At 53.9% G+C, this 14,054-nt stretch overlaps 1 protein-coding gene across 12 annotated transcripts; it reads right to left on the reverse strand.

Annotated features, from left to right (window-relative positions):
* Positions 1–879: 879 nt before the first annotated feature.
* Positions 880–13,467, reverse strand: PBXIP1 (PBX homeobox interacting protein 1). Of its 12 annotated transcripts, none has more exons than XR_004736286.3 (11): positions 13,437–13,467; positions 11,061–11,147; positions 9,201–9,327; positions 8,880–8,944; positions 8,643–8,808; positions 5,707–5,940; positions 5,236–5,315; positions 5,012–5,143; positions 2,325–3,553; positions 1,586–1,867; positions 880–1,057 (listed from the first exon to the last, which is right to left on the reverse strand). XR_004736286.3 is itself a non-coding variant. In XM_008984495.3 (11 exons), exons 3-11 carry the CDS (start codon positions 10,220–10,222, stop codon positions 1,786–1,788), a joined length of 2,148 nt encoding a protein of 715 aa, XP_008982743.1. In that variant the 5' UTR covers positions 10,223–10,340; positions 11,061–11,147; positions 13,437–13,467; the 3' UTR covers positions 1,207–1,785. The 12 variants fall into 12 exon arrangements, 10 of the variants coding, with proteins under 10 accessions (XP_008982743.1, XP_078211933.1, XP_078211932.1 ...); XM_008984495.3 differs by lacking the exon at positions 880–1,057 and adding an exon at positions 10,190–10,340 and having other exon boundaries at positions 1,207–1,867; XM_078355807.1 differs by lacking the exons at positions 880–1,057; positions 13,437–13,467 and adding exons at positions 10,190–10,340; positions 12,507–12,690 and having other exon boundaries at positions 1,207–1,867.
* Between the last annotated feature and the right edge of the window lie 587 nt (positions 13,468–14,054).

Raw genomic sequence — 14,054 nt, forward strand, 5'->3', positions numbered from 1 at the left:
CAATCTCTCAGCAAGTCAACTCTAGCAGTCAGCTGTTCAGGCAGCAAGAATTTGGAGCACCTACAGAAGGCGAGCAATGTGAACAGGGTAAAACTAGGCTTCTTTGAAGAGCAGTGGTTCACAGGCCTGGGTACCGAATCCTAAAGCCTCCCTAGCTCGTATCACTGAACTTCTGCCTGAAAGGAAGTTCTTCCTTAGGTCTAACGGCAGTTCCTCCTGCTGCAGAAAGCAGGTTCTACTGGACTATAGGCTTCTTAAGGTGCCTCTGTTTTCCCAGTGCCTCTCTGTTTCTGGTACACAATAGACTTTATAAATGTTGCTGAATTAGTGCTCTTTGTTCCATCCCCAGCCTGCCCTAACCCCTGCCCCACCCACACATGAATTAAATGAGCTAATACCCTTAAGCCCTTAAACAGTGTTACACACCAGCTTGCTAAAGAATATGGAAATCAGTTACAGCCCATTCTGGAACCTGTAGTCCCCGGCCTCCTGCCTGAGCGGTCACATCACATTATTCTATCCCCCATACTTCCTGGGTATTTCCAGGGTGGTCAAGAAGCTCAGTGTATTGCCCAAGGGACTGAGGTTAGATCTCAGGAAGCACTTCCTAGAGAACAGCCAAGGGGAGTCTGGTCATCTTGGGAGAGCTGGCCAGTGGAGCAGGCCCTGGGGTTTGTAGGGTAGGGTCCAAGATTTTGGGGGTGGGTAGTAGTAGGAGAGGCGAGGTCTGGAGCAAATGTGGAGCCAGGGTGCCCCCTAGTGGTTCCCTGCCCTCCCCACCCCAGAAGCTCTTCCTTCTGGGCCTGGGTTCTTTTCCCTCCTCCACACTCTTCTCTAAAGAAGGCAGTAACTTTTTGGGTGCCCAAAACAGGAGAGGCATTTTTCTTGCACTGCTTTATTTAATCTCTCCCCAAGCCCTTCCATCACCTTTTTTGAGGATAAAAAACCCAAAGTCCCCAGAGATTAACTTGCCCAAGATCACTCAGCCCGGATTTGAGCCCAAGGCTCTTACTCCAAAACCCATCGGCTCCATCTCCCAGGGCTTCGGCCAAGGCAGCTGTGAGCAAAAGGGGAAGTGTCAGCTTCCGGGCAAGGCAAGGGCAAAGGGGGACACAGGACAAGGGGGAAGTACCAGTGCCTGGGCCGCACCCATCCATCCAGGCAGGGGTGCGGGGTATCCCCCGTGCTTAGAAACCACCCAGCATCACAGCTGCAACAGCACTTTATTGGAATCTGAGCCTACAGTTCATATCAGGAGGTGAGGCCACCGGAGAAGCAGGGGTGAAAAAGGGGGACTTCACCCCTGGAGACAGTTGCCTCCAAACCTAACAAAACCCCAGGGAAAGTCCTCGTGCTGGGCCTCCAGCCAGCAACTCTAGTCAAATCCCAGGGGCGCCAGTCAGCATGTGGAAACAAAGGGGCCCACTCTGCGGACATACATGCAAGAGGATAAAAGCTCTTTGGCTTCAGAATCACAGTATTTTGCCTTCCCCCCACCCCACCCCAAAACAGCCTCCTCGCCCATCTCCCCCTTCACATTGGCAAAACACAAGCCCACATCCCAGGGCCTGGAGTATTTGCATACATTTGCATAGATAGCAGGTCCAGCTAAGGCCTTTTTCTAGCGAAAGTGGCATCAGTGCAGGGCTGGTGATTTTGCTCTACTCTGTGAAGGATATCCAAGGACACCAAACAAGCCAGGACAAAGTGCAGCCTCCAGGAGTTAGATAACGCTGGGATCTTGGGCTGGACCCAGGCCAAGGCCATTCCCCAAGGGGTAAGGCGTCAGCCCCGATGGTGGTGGCTGTGCTCCTCCCTGGGCCCCACAACTCTTGAGCTCTGCGAGTGCTTGTCCTTCTTCCCTGACCTGTGGGGAGACAAGCAGGGGAGAAAGAGGCCTTTAGGGGATAATACCATGTGGTGAAAAGGGTTCCCCAGGGAGAGAGGACCCTGCTCCTCCCAGTGAAGCTGACTCGGGCAGGCACCATCAAGCATAGTGGGGAGAAACCCTGGTCGCCCAGGATGAAGGCTCCAGTGAGGGAGGAAGGTGGGGATCTCCCTCAGCTCCTGGGCCATGCAGGTAGGGGCAGGGCAGGGCAACTCAGAAGAAAGAATTCCCCTGCCCAAAAAGGGGACTGCTCTCGGGTAAGCATAGGCCATTTCCTGCCCTCAAGGGAAGAAAGGAAGCAGACCTGGATACCTTCTCTAAGGGAAGACAGCTGGGGACCAAAAGTAAGGATACATCCTCAAAGTAACGACCCTTGCTCCTCACATCCTCCCAACTGCCTCTGTCCCACCTGATTCAACTCCCCACAGTTGCCCACCTTTTCTTCAGTGCTTTGTCTCCAAAGAAGTGGCTGAAGATGAAGTCCTCAAAGTCATCTACTTCGTCATCATCACCTGTCTGTTGCACAGCCACCTCCTCCAAGCTGTCCTCCAGGGCATCCACAAAATCCCGGAAGCGGAGGCGGTCATGACGGAAGATGCCATCCTCGCCAAAGAAAGCAGGTGAAAGGGGCAGCTCTGTGGTCAGCCGCCCAGCCCAGGGCAGCCGTGCCAGGTACGTTCTCAGCAGAGACGCCAGCTCCTGTTGCCGCACTGGGGCTAGCTCTGCGCCGAAGAAAGTCAGGCCCTCCTGCCGGGCACACTCGTCCACACCTGAACAGCCCTGGGGCGCCCGGTACTTGGGTCTCAACAGCTCTCCCCAGGATGGCAGAGGGTCATGGCTGTCCTTAGCCCCTTCCCTCCACCGACGTTGCTTCTGCTTTTCTCCAGAGGAGCGGAAGCTACCACTTTTCCTTGGGGGTTCCTTAGGGCCCTGTCGCTTGCCCTCCTTCTTGCTTCCCCACTCCTCCGCCCCTGGCCTGCCCTCCTTCCACCTTCCTGCCAGCTCCCTGTCCTCCTGAACTCCCCAATTCTTCTTCCGTTCCCGGCCAGATTCTTCCTTCTCAGGCTTCCAGTGCTCAGCCTTCCGGCCCCTCTGCCCATCCCACTTTTCCTTTCCACTCCACTCCCTGGAATTCTGGAAGTGGGACTTCTGATGCCAGGCCTCTGAGGCATTGGCAGAGACCCCAGGGTCCTGGCTCCAGTTCCCCAAGCCCTGCAGTTTCTGGGCCAATCTGTGGCCCAGCTCAGCCAAGTCAGCGTGAGCTGGGCCCCCGCGGCCGGCATCCTGTAAGCTCCTCTCCAGATCTTGCTGGACAGAGCCCAGCAGCTGCCGCTGCCTCTCCAGCTCTTGCCTTAATGCCTGTGCCTCAGCCTCCAGCTGTTCCTTCTGCTTCAGGAAGCTGAGTTCTGCCTCCTGCTCCCTGGGGCCTTGCTCCTTGATGGCCTTGTCACCCTGCGGGCCTCTACCCCAACTGAGGCACACCCCATCTGTGCCCCGGACACAGTCAGCCTCCAGGCCCTGGAGCCGGGCCCGCAGCTGCTGCAGCTCTGACTCCAGAGCCTGCTGGAAGGTTTTGCCCTGCTGCAGAGCCCCCCGGAGCCGGGTATTCTCCTCCTCTAGCCCTTTGGGCTGGTGCATCAGGCGCTGAAGCTCTTCCTTCTGGGCCTGGAATATAGTTTGGGATGAAGGAAGTCACAAAAAGTTCTTGTCAGGCTAGGCCCAATGCCTTCTATTCCAATTCCATTTCACTATAGTGGACAGGTGGCCTGAGCCCCTTTTATGGCCTGGAACACCCAGAGGATTTGGTTTTCATCCTCCACCCCATCTCCATCATGAATGAGACACAAGGATCCCCAAATTCCACCCTGGGTCTCAGCATCTATGTCTGTATGTAAGCACACACCTCCCAGATTCACCTGAGGATACCCAGTATGTTCCACCCTGGGTCTCAGCATCTCTGTCCGTATATAAGCACACACCTCCCAGATTCACCTGAGGATACCCAGTATGTTCCACCCTGGGTCTCAGCATCTCTGTCCGTATATAAGCACACACCTCCCAGATTCACCTGAGGATACCCAGTATGTTCCACCCTGGGCCTCAGCATCTCTGTCCGTATATAAGCACACACCTCCCAGATTCACCTGAGGATACCCAGTATGTTCCACCCTGGGCCTCAGCATCTCTGTCCGTATGTAAGCACACTCCTCCCAGATTCACCTGAGGATAGCCAGTATGTCCCACCCTGGGCCTCAGCATCTCTGTCCGTATGTAAGCACACTCCTCCCAGATTCACCTGAGGATACCCAGTATGTCCCACCCTGGGCCTCAGCAACTCTGTCCGTATGTAAGCACACACCTCCCAGATTCACCTGAGGATAGCCAGTATGTTCCACCCTGGGCCTCAGCAACTCTGTCCGTATGTAAGCACGCACCTCCCAGATTCACCTGAGGATGGCCAGTATGTTCCACCCTGGGTCTCAGCATCTCTGTCTGTATGTAAGCACACACTTCCTAGATTCACCTGAGGATAACCAGTATGTTCCACCCTGGGTCTCAGCATCTGTGTCCGTATATAAGCACACACTTCCTAGATTCACCTGAGGATAGCCAGTATGTTCCACCCTGGGTCTCAGCATCTCTGTCTGTATATAAGCACACACTTCCTAGATTCACCTGAGGAGAGCCAGTATGTTCCACCCTGGGTCTCAGCATCTGTGTCCATATATAAGCACACACTGCCTAGATTCACCTGAGGATAGCCAGTAAGTGGCTGTCATGGTCTTACTTCCAACACTGTTCATTGATCACGGCACTTGGCATGAGTCTTCGCATGGTCTTTAAATCCTTTTCCACACAGTGCTCCAGGCAGACCATACCAATCAATCACAGGTGATACCATGTATGTTTCACATGCCATGTGGAATAGGAATGGCAGCCCTGGCCCAAACCTTAGCACAAGGAAGGTGAACGGAGGACTGGGAAGATTCCCTGACTACAGTGGGAGAGGGGAGGGTCAGGATGTGTAGGCAAATAGGAAATACTCCTTTTTGGGGAGGATGCTGAGACAGATACCTGGCTTAGGTGGGTTACCTTAGCCCAGCCCTTCCTGCCTGTGCCCACCTGCAGCTGGGCCTGCAGCAGCCGGATGTCCTGGTTCTCCTTGGCCAGCTTGTCCAGCAGAAGACCCATGTTTTGCAGGCTGGGGACACTGTCAGGAGGCACTGAGGCCTGCAGCTCTTCCCTTAGCCCATCCTGAGGGCAGAAGAACCTGTTACCCATGCTACCCCACAGCCCAGGTTCTCCCCAGCCAGGCCTCACATGCCTCTAGAGGCATTCACACATACCTGCCTGTCCCCCACAGCATCCAGCAGCTCAGGATCCGACCCAGTGTCCGGAAGGACCTGCTCCCCTTCCTCCACGGGCCCTATGGAAAGGAAGTCCTGAGACTGGTCCCGAGGCACACGGAGCCCACTCCCCCCACACCCTCCCACTCACAGTCACTGCTCCTGCTGGGGATCCACCCTGTGGCCAAGAGGTTGGTGCGGTAAAGGACCAAGGGGCCCCCTGAACAGCTGACAAGGTCAATAACTGCGAATCAACTGTGAGCCCCCAGCACTGCTACTCCTGACCCAGAGAACCAGAGAACACACCCAACCCCCCAGCACAGGCCACGCCCCTCTCTACCTGAGGACAGAGACAGAGGAGTCTGGTGAGGCCCTCGGGGAGGGGTGAGGTGAGATAGAGAGAAAACATGGCAGGAGGGCAGGCAGGCAGGTGTGGAAGCCCAAAGCCCCACCTGCAGAGGTACCACTCACCTGAAAAGAGGAGGACCCCCAGGCCCAGCAGAACCAGGGCCCCGAGGAGGCACATGTTGAGGGAGATGCCCAGCTCCCCGCCTGCACCCTCACCCCCAGCCTGGTTCTCCACAGCCAGGGACTCCACGGGCTGACCTGGGCCAGCCTCCCGGCCCCGCCGTCTCCGCAGACCCTCCACGTCCATGTCTGTGTCATCCTCACTGCTGGAGCAGCGGCCCTCCTCCCTGATCCAAGCTAGGAGAGCGGATAGGGACAGGGCAGTAAGGTGACTGGAGAGATGGGAAGACACAGGGAGAGAGGGGAAGCAGAGGAAGGCACAGGGAGGTCCTCAGTCCTAACCCCAGAGAGGGTCACATGCAGATTCTGCCCACTTCGGCCTGGGCATCGATGACTGCCCCTGCCCCGTCTAGAGGCAGGAGACAGTGCTGTCGATCTTCAAGCTATTAAAGGCTCTTTCATCCTGAAAGCACCCTCCTTCCTCAGTGTGCACCGTACATCAAACTCCTGCAGCTACCACCGCCCTCCTGGGTCCCCTCCAAACTCTCTGGCTACTCCTTCCCGTTCTCCCTCCCTGGCGCTTCCCTGACCCTAAAGGGGTTGGTCTCCCTGGCACCACTTCACGTTCTCTGCTCTTCTCACTGTACACACAGTCACAGCCATCTCATACACTGACACCCCCTCAGCAATGAGTCCTTATTGTGTAACTCCTAACTTGGCCTCCCAGAGCTCCAGGCCTGTATATGTGACTCCCTACCGGCCACTCCCGCTGAGACCAATCACTCAACACACTGCCCTGCAAACTGCCTCTTTGCTGGTGTTTCCCCAATTCAGGGACAGGTACGAGACTGCCATCCAGCTAACCTAAGCCCTCCCGCTCCACCTCACATCCAGACAGTTTCACAGTTCTATCCTTAAACATCCCGACAGTCCACCCCTCTTCACAACCCACACTGCACCTGCCTTAGTTCAGGTCTGCATCTTCTTTCTCTTTTTATTTTTTTAAATATATATATATATATATATATATATATATATATATATATATATGTATATATATATATATATATATATATATATATATATATATATATGTATATATATATTTTTTTGAGACGGAGTTTTGCTCGTTACCCAGACTGGAGTGCAATGGCACAATCTCGGCTCACCGCAACCTCCGCCTCCTGGGTTCAGGCAATTCTCCTGCCTCAGCCTCCCGAGTAGCTGGGATTACAGGCGCACACCACCATGCCCAGCTAATTTTTGTATTTTTAGTAGAAACGGGGTTTTACCATGTTGACCAGGATGGTCTCGATCTCCTGACCTCGTGATCCACCCGCCTCGGCCTCCCAAAGTGCTGGGATCAGGCGTGAGCCACCGCGCCCAGCCAAATATTTTTAAATTTTTATTTATTTTAACTTTTTGAGACAGGGTCTGTCTGGCTCTGTCACCCAGGCTGGAGTGCAGTGGTGTGATCACAACTCACTGTAATTTCTGCCTTCCAGGCTCAAGCAATCCTCCCACCTCATCCTCCCAAGTAGCTGGGACTATAGGCACGCGTCATTATGCCTGGCTAATTTGCTTTTTTTTTTTTTTTGTACTTTTTGAAGACATGGTTTTTCACCATGTTTCCCAGGCTGGTCTCAAACTCCTGAGCTCAAGCGATCCCACCTCAGCCTCCCAAAGTGCTAGGATTATAGGTGTGAGCCACCACACCCAGCCTATTCATTTATTTATTTATTTTTGAGACAGAGTCTCCCTCTGTCACCCAAGCTGGAGTACAATGGTACAATCTTGGCTCATTGCAACCTCCACCACCTGGGGTCAAGCAATTCTCCTGTCTCAGCTTCCCAAGTAGCTGGGATTACAGGCGCATACCACCACACCAGCTAATTTTTGTATTTTTAGTAGAGACGGGGCTTCAACATGTTACCCAGGCTGGTCTCAAACTCCTGACCTCAGGTGATTCACCCACCTCAGCCTCCCAAAGTGCTGGGATTACAAGCGTGCGCCACCACGCCCAGCCACCTATTTTAATTTTCTTTAGAGACAGGGTCTCACTCTGTTGCCCAGGCTGGAGTACAGTGGGATCACCGTCATTCACTGCAGCCTTGAATTCCTGGGCTCAAGCAATCCTCCTATCTCAGCCTCCCAAAGTGCTGGGATTACGGGCACAAGCCACCATGCCCGGCCTGGCCTGGCTCTGCATCATCTTTGCCTGACCACTGCAGTTGCCTCCTAAATGGCCCCAGGCCCTCCATCCTGTCACCCTTCAACAGGGACCAACTCCTGCACTCCTCCACCACAAGCCTGGAACAGAGCTCCTTGGCACAAACCAGGTGGTCCCCACTCCTTTGCTGATGCTGCAGCCTTGGCCTAGAATATTCTCTTTCCCCTGCCCTATCTACCGAAAGCTGGCTCTGTGCTCAGGACTCCACTCTGATGTCACCTCTCACTGTCCCAGACTCTCCCTTGCCCTCAACCTGTCCCCTGACTGAATGGCCTCTCCCTCCTTTGGGAGTACCTTAATTATACTTCTGTACCTCTCTTAGGTCTGACACCCATCTTGGCTCAGTCTGATCTGCCACTTACATAGGCGGTAACCCCCCACCATCCCTCCCCCACAGGCCCAGAGCCAGCACAAGAAAGGGACTCTAGAAATGAGGGTTGAATTCTAGAAGCAAGAAAAGAGGAAGCCCCCATGGCAGACAGGAAAGAGTCAACCAGATGTGGGCCCTGCCCCTTACCAGCAATGTGACCTTGGTCAAGTCATTCAACCTTTCTGGGCCTCAATGTCCCAGGGGTAGTGGTGAGAAAGGAGGGCACCAAGCTGCTCAGCCCCAGGGCCTGGACCACAGCATGTGTTCGGTCGTGATGGCTGATCCCTCTCCCATACCCTCTAGAAGGAGAGTGATAGAAGAGGCAAGGAGGACTCTCACCCGCTTTGGGGGTTGAAGGCAGGCTCTGTGGCAGACTCTGGCCATCCTGGTCCTGTGTGTCTGGTCCCAGACCTGTTACCACGGAGGTCTCCTGCAAGTCTCCCTGGTCTGCTGTGTCTCCTGGGCCAGGAGGCTCCACACCACAAACATCACCTTCCAGGGTGTCCTGACACAGATGCAGCAGTGAGCAGCTGCTTGCTCTCCCTCCTCCCCTGCTCCCACAGGGAAGCTCCTCACCTTGACCTCAGTCTCCTCTATCAGAACAGTGCCAGACTGAGGGCTTTCAGTCTGGAAGAGCATCCCTGTGGTAGGAGAAAAGGCCCAGAAAAACCCACTGCCCCAGCTGAATTTCCCATGCAGCCCTCTGTCTCCCACAGGCCCTACCAGGTTGGAAGGGGCAGGAAAAAGCCAGAATGGAATGAGAAAAGGGGTTTGTCAACTGAGATTAACAAAGGAACTAAAACTAACCAGCCTCCCTTTCTCTGAGGAAATTGGGAAACCCCAAGATATGGAAAATAGCTTTGTCTGGTAAGCTACGTCCTAAGCAGGGCCTGATACCTTCGCCATCCACGGTTCCAGCTAATTCTTCCCCATCTGCTTTGGAGGGGCTGCGAGGGGCCTGCAGGGCTCGCTCGGGTTCTGGGTCCCTCCTGGAGGCTGGGCCGAGCGTCTCCACAGGCAGGCTCTGGGAGGAGGAGTGCAAGGAGAAGCGCTGTACCCGAGAATGGGCTCCCAGCCCACAACCCAGAAATACACACACTCAGTCATGAACCAGCCCAAAAAGGGGCTCGGGACAGGACCAAGTGCTTGGCCATTCCCCAGCCTAACTCACGGAGAGGAAGAAATTTTAGGGAGCAGGTTTCCGTTATACAGAGAAGCACCACCAGACCAAGGCACTGGATGCAGTACAAACCTGGGGCCCTGCCTGCAGGAGGCCAGCTAGAGCCCAGGTCTCCCTCCCCTCAAGATCAGCAGCACTTCCTTCCCCATAGATGAACAACCCAGATATTACCATATTACAGGTGGGAGGAAGGCGAGAGAACAAAGTCCCCTGGGTGCCTCCCGGGTGTCCCTGCGGCTGCCCTCTCAACTGGCCAACTATTTCCATCTCCCAAGCCTTTCTGGCCTTTCACGCTGGTCCCTGACACTCCCCCCACACCCGTCTCCCAGAAGCTGCTCACAGAAGCCCAACCCACCCCAGCCACAGACAGCCTGTCTCCAGGGTGCTCTCAGCCTGGACATCCAGCCCTGGCCACACAGCCTGAGCCTCTTCCCTCTGCATACTCCCCTTCCGCAAGCCCCTGGCTTGCCACCCACCCCGTGGCTCCTATTATCCCTTTGAGAATAATGCTTCACTTTAGTATGTGTCTTTGCCATTTTCAAAGCATTTTTATTCTTATGGTCTCCCCTACAAGGCAAAAATCATGACCCCCATTTTACTGGAGAGGACAGGGGTGAAATGGCATGCCCAAGGTCCCCCAGCTGTCAGCAAAGACACCTCAGCAGGAGGCCAGGGCTCTGAGAACCTGGTGCCTGTCTGCACATACCTGCCTTCCCTCTGCCAGCGAGCCCTGGTCCATGTGTCCTGCTACAGTGTCATCCCCAAAGTCAACTCCTTACTCCCAGCTGCGTTCCTCAAGGGCACCTCAAACTCCACATGTTGAAACCGAGCTCCTCCCTCCTTCCCTCCAGGTGGCTCTAATACACAAAGCCATCACTCAGTCCTGGAACGCTCAGAGATGCCTTCAACAAATGTTTGCAATCCCTTCTCTAGCCACTCAGTTCCCCATCCTGCCAGCGCCCTCCTCCCTTCTCAGTGGGCTCCTGCTCCACCAACTGCTACCTGGACCACTGCAGGGGCTGTCAAAACACTCTCTTCCTGTTCCCACCCAGCCCACACAGTGGCTTCACCTTCTGTCCAAGACAATGACTGTCCTGATCCCTCTAACTCAAAGCCCCACACAGATTTCCCATCGGGATGAGGCCTGAATGCCTCAGCCAGGCCCTCCAGGTCTCTTCTAGGGGTTCCCAGTCTCTGCCCCCAACCTCACTCCAACACTGCCTCTGACCCACACCTCCACATTCACCCATGGGCTCCCCACAGTCTCCCCCAGCATGGCTTTCCCCACTATCGCCTCGGAACCTTTGTTCACACTGGTCTCTCCATTTGAAGTCCCTCCCTACTTCTCTCAGCTTATCCAACTGGTACCCTTCCTTCATGGCATGGTCCAAGTGCCAATAACTGTCCCCTAGGGCCAGATCTCCTTCTTCCCACTACTGGAGATCCTCTAACAGCCGGCAGGAAGTGATGTAGGTGACCATCAGGACTAAGGAAAGGAACCCACCCAGAAAGAAGCCCAGCACTGCAGAAACACCCCCCAACCCCACCCCCAGGGTTCCTAGGCCCGCTCTTCCTACCTCGGAGCCAGCAAGCACCCAGCTATTATCAGAGTCTGGGCAGGAGGCCATAGTTGCTGAAGTCTCTGAGGCTGCTGTGGCTGCCACCTGCAGAAGAAAGCTCTCTTAAAGATGGGAGCTCCCTTCACAAGAGGCTGGATGCAGAAAGCAGCCTTGGCTGGGTTCCAAGGTTCAAGCGCTGGGCAGCAGCCTCCAGAACCAAGCCCAGTTCCAAGCCTTCTCTCCCTGACGCCTCAACTCTTCTAAGCAGTATTTGCCTTGCAAATTAGAATCTGCCAAGAGCCGCAGAGAAGCCAGCCTCTTCCAGGGACCAGCAGGGTCTTTGGAAAACTGAAGTGACCTTGAAAGGTCAAAGTAGCATAGGCTGGAAAGGCTCTGGGGAATTCCAGTCCAACTCCCTGACATTATAGTCAGAGATGATGACGCCCAGAAAGGCTGACAGACATGCCTTGCCAATAAGAAGACTTGTTAGTAAGAGCAAGGAAAACAACATAGCCCTCCCTTCACAACACCAGGCACCTCCACAATCTACCTTCTCCCCCGGGACCCGGAAGGGACGATTCGATGGCCTCCTTCAGCCCTCAGTCTCCCACCACTTGCCCAGCCTAAGTCCTTGGTATGGTCTGGTTCAGAGGTTCTCAATCTTGGCTGCACATTGCAGTCACCTGCGATTCTGATTCTATTGAGTTAGGGGGCAGGCCCAGGCATGGGTCTTTTTAAAAACCTCTCAAATGATTCTCATGCACAGCCAGGGTTGAGAACCACTGGCATAGCTTAGATCTACCTGGATTCACCTTGTATAAGTCTCCTTGTCACTCTCACTCTCCATCCTAAATTCTGTTTACCTTCTTAGTAATCTCCAGAGTTTGGTCTTAGCGAACTTGAAGGTGACTGGGAAAATGGATTTATAGCAACTCATGTACACATCACTTTACAGCTTGCAAAGAATAGACAAAAATCAGAGCTGTGGTCCTGCCCCGTTAATCCGCTCTGATTTGACAGGGACGGGGGAGGGAATCACTTCAGTTTCCAAAGCCTGATTGACACAAAGCAGGGTAAGAAGAGAGGGATCCACCCCCACATCCAAGGCCAAGACAGTTCCCTCAGGCAGCGCCTACTGGGACCAGGCATAAAGTAGGAAGGGTGGATGAGCTGACCTCTCAAGAGTACTGGATTGTGATCTTTCAGAAAAGGAGAAATGACTGCTTTCTGAGCACTTGATAAGGAAACTCAGGAAAAGCGAAGTGAGGCTGGGAAAGTATGGCAGTTCTACCTTTAAAACCAATCACATTATCCCCTTCTGTTTGAGCTGTTTTCAAGTCCTGCGTGTGGCTCCGGCCAGTCAAGATCCAAGTCTTGGACAGGTCTTTCTCAATTACCATCCCCCCAGACTCATCACCCATCCCACAGGCAGTTAGGAGAATGGCTGCAATGACTTCCCCATACGAAGTCCAACAGGACACCCTGGCATGCATCATAGGTATCCACAGAGCCACGGCTGTTCAGCCTTCCGTTTGTGGGCTCGTCCCCCGCCATTGTCATCATCTCCCCATCCCCAGTTGCTTCGTGTGACTGTTAACAGGTGGTGGCAGGAAGGAAGTGGCAGCAGCTTGGGCTGAAGTCCCTGTTTATCCCTAGCTGTGTGTACAGCCTGCTCAGGTCCCCTAGAACCAGGCACCATGGCAACCACAGTGATGTCAGACCCACTGTCTCCATGGAAACCAGCAAAGGTATTTGGGTCAACAAAACAAATACTTATGAGACCCGAATAAGAGACACTCTGGAACCCCTATACTCAGGGTCCCAACCCCTGACACCTCTCTCCTGGTTAGGTTAACTGAAGATTCAAAAAATATATATCCCTCTTCTCCCAAGCCAGCATCTCACTGCCTTATTAGGAAGTTCCTTCTGCTGTCTAATCTCCACCCTTCCCTGCTGTGTTTCCAGATCTTTTTCTATTCATCGACCTTCTGGAAGAAAATCCACCTCCACTCCCTCCCCCCACCCCCTTCTTTTCATTCAGGCAGGATTCAACAAACACCTCCTGTAAGGATTATGACAAGGACTTCTGCTATTTCTAAAAAACAGCTAAAGGGGGAGCTCTCCCCCTCAGTACAAAGCTAGGAAGTCTCGCCTCTAGTTAATTTCAACCCCTTTAACAGTTGCTTCCCCAAACCTCTAAAGCAAAGGATCTAGGGCCACTTGCCTGGGGTACGCAGAGCAAGTTCCTGTTTTGTTAGCGTCAGCACCTGGCCCTCCTCCCCCAGCCCAGAAATGAAAAGCAGCTCATTCTTTCTAGAGTTCCGCCTTCCCTTTTCCTTATATCACTCCCCTTCACAGGGAATCCGTGGACCCCATCCCCAGCAAAGGAATTACCTGACCCCGCTCTTGCTTCGGTCTTCAGCTTAACTTGTTGCTGCCTCCCCTTCGTTTGCAGCCCAAGAGGATCATGTGACCAGAAACTGGCCAATGAAAAGTCAACTTCCCCAAGGGGGCGTAAACTTTCGGCCAATAAGGGCAGAAATTGAGAGCCCGAGGAGGGGAAGGGAGGTCTAGCTACACAGCCCCTACATTTGGGCTTACCTCCTGGTGGGCGACCGGGGTCCCAGCTGAATCTCGAGTTACCTGCCCTTCTTTCCCAATGTTTAAAGTTTCTAGAAGGAATCCCCCAAACTGAAAGGGAGAGAGTGCCGTCTCCTAAGATGACGCGGACAAGCGGCCAGGTTGGCCCCAGGATAGACGGAGACAGCTGTGAGATGGGGGAAGGGAAAGGGACGGGTCGCAAATCCAGGGTGTGGAAATAGCCCTCCTGTCATTCTCCTAACCTGCTCCAGCACAGATTGCTTAAAAGATGCCATTGCTACTTAAAAAAATGGTTGAGGGGTGGGAACTATGTCAAAAACATCCCAAAATGAAATTTGCTAAAACAGGAGCAGCCCCTCCCCTCACCCTTAGAGCTACACTTGCTCCCTAACCCAAACAACTGGGAGGTGG

Source organism: Callithrix jacchus, chromosome 18 (genome assembly GCF_049354715.1).
Source record: "Callithrix jacchus isolate 240 chromosome 18, calJac240_pri, whole genome shotgun sequence".
NCBI classification, from domain to species: Eukaryota; Metazoa; Chordata; class Mammalia; order Primates; family Cebidae; genus Callithrix; species Callithrix jacchus.

What these genes read in the sequence shown, in the direction of transcription:
- PBXIP1 (XM_078355803.1), bottom strand. Translation starts at nt 12,605, where the DNA reads ATGATGACAATGGCGGGGGACGAGCCCACAAACGGAAGGCTGAACAGC. An exon ending in TGGAACCGTGGATGGCGAAG is followed by an intron (nt 8,945 to 9,200) that starts GTATCAGGCCCT and finishes CTCCTACCACAG; the next exon opens with GGATGCTCTTCCAGACTGAA. An exon ending in GGGGGTCCTCCTCTTTTCAG is followed by an intron (nt 5,316 to 5,706) that starts GTGAGTGGTACC and finishes TCCTTTCCATAG; the next exon opens with GGCCCGTGGAGGAAGGGGAG.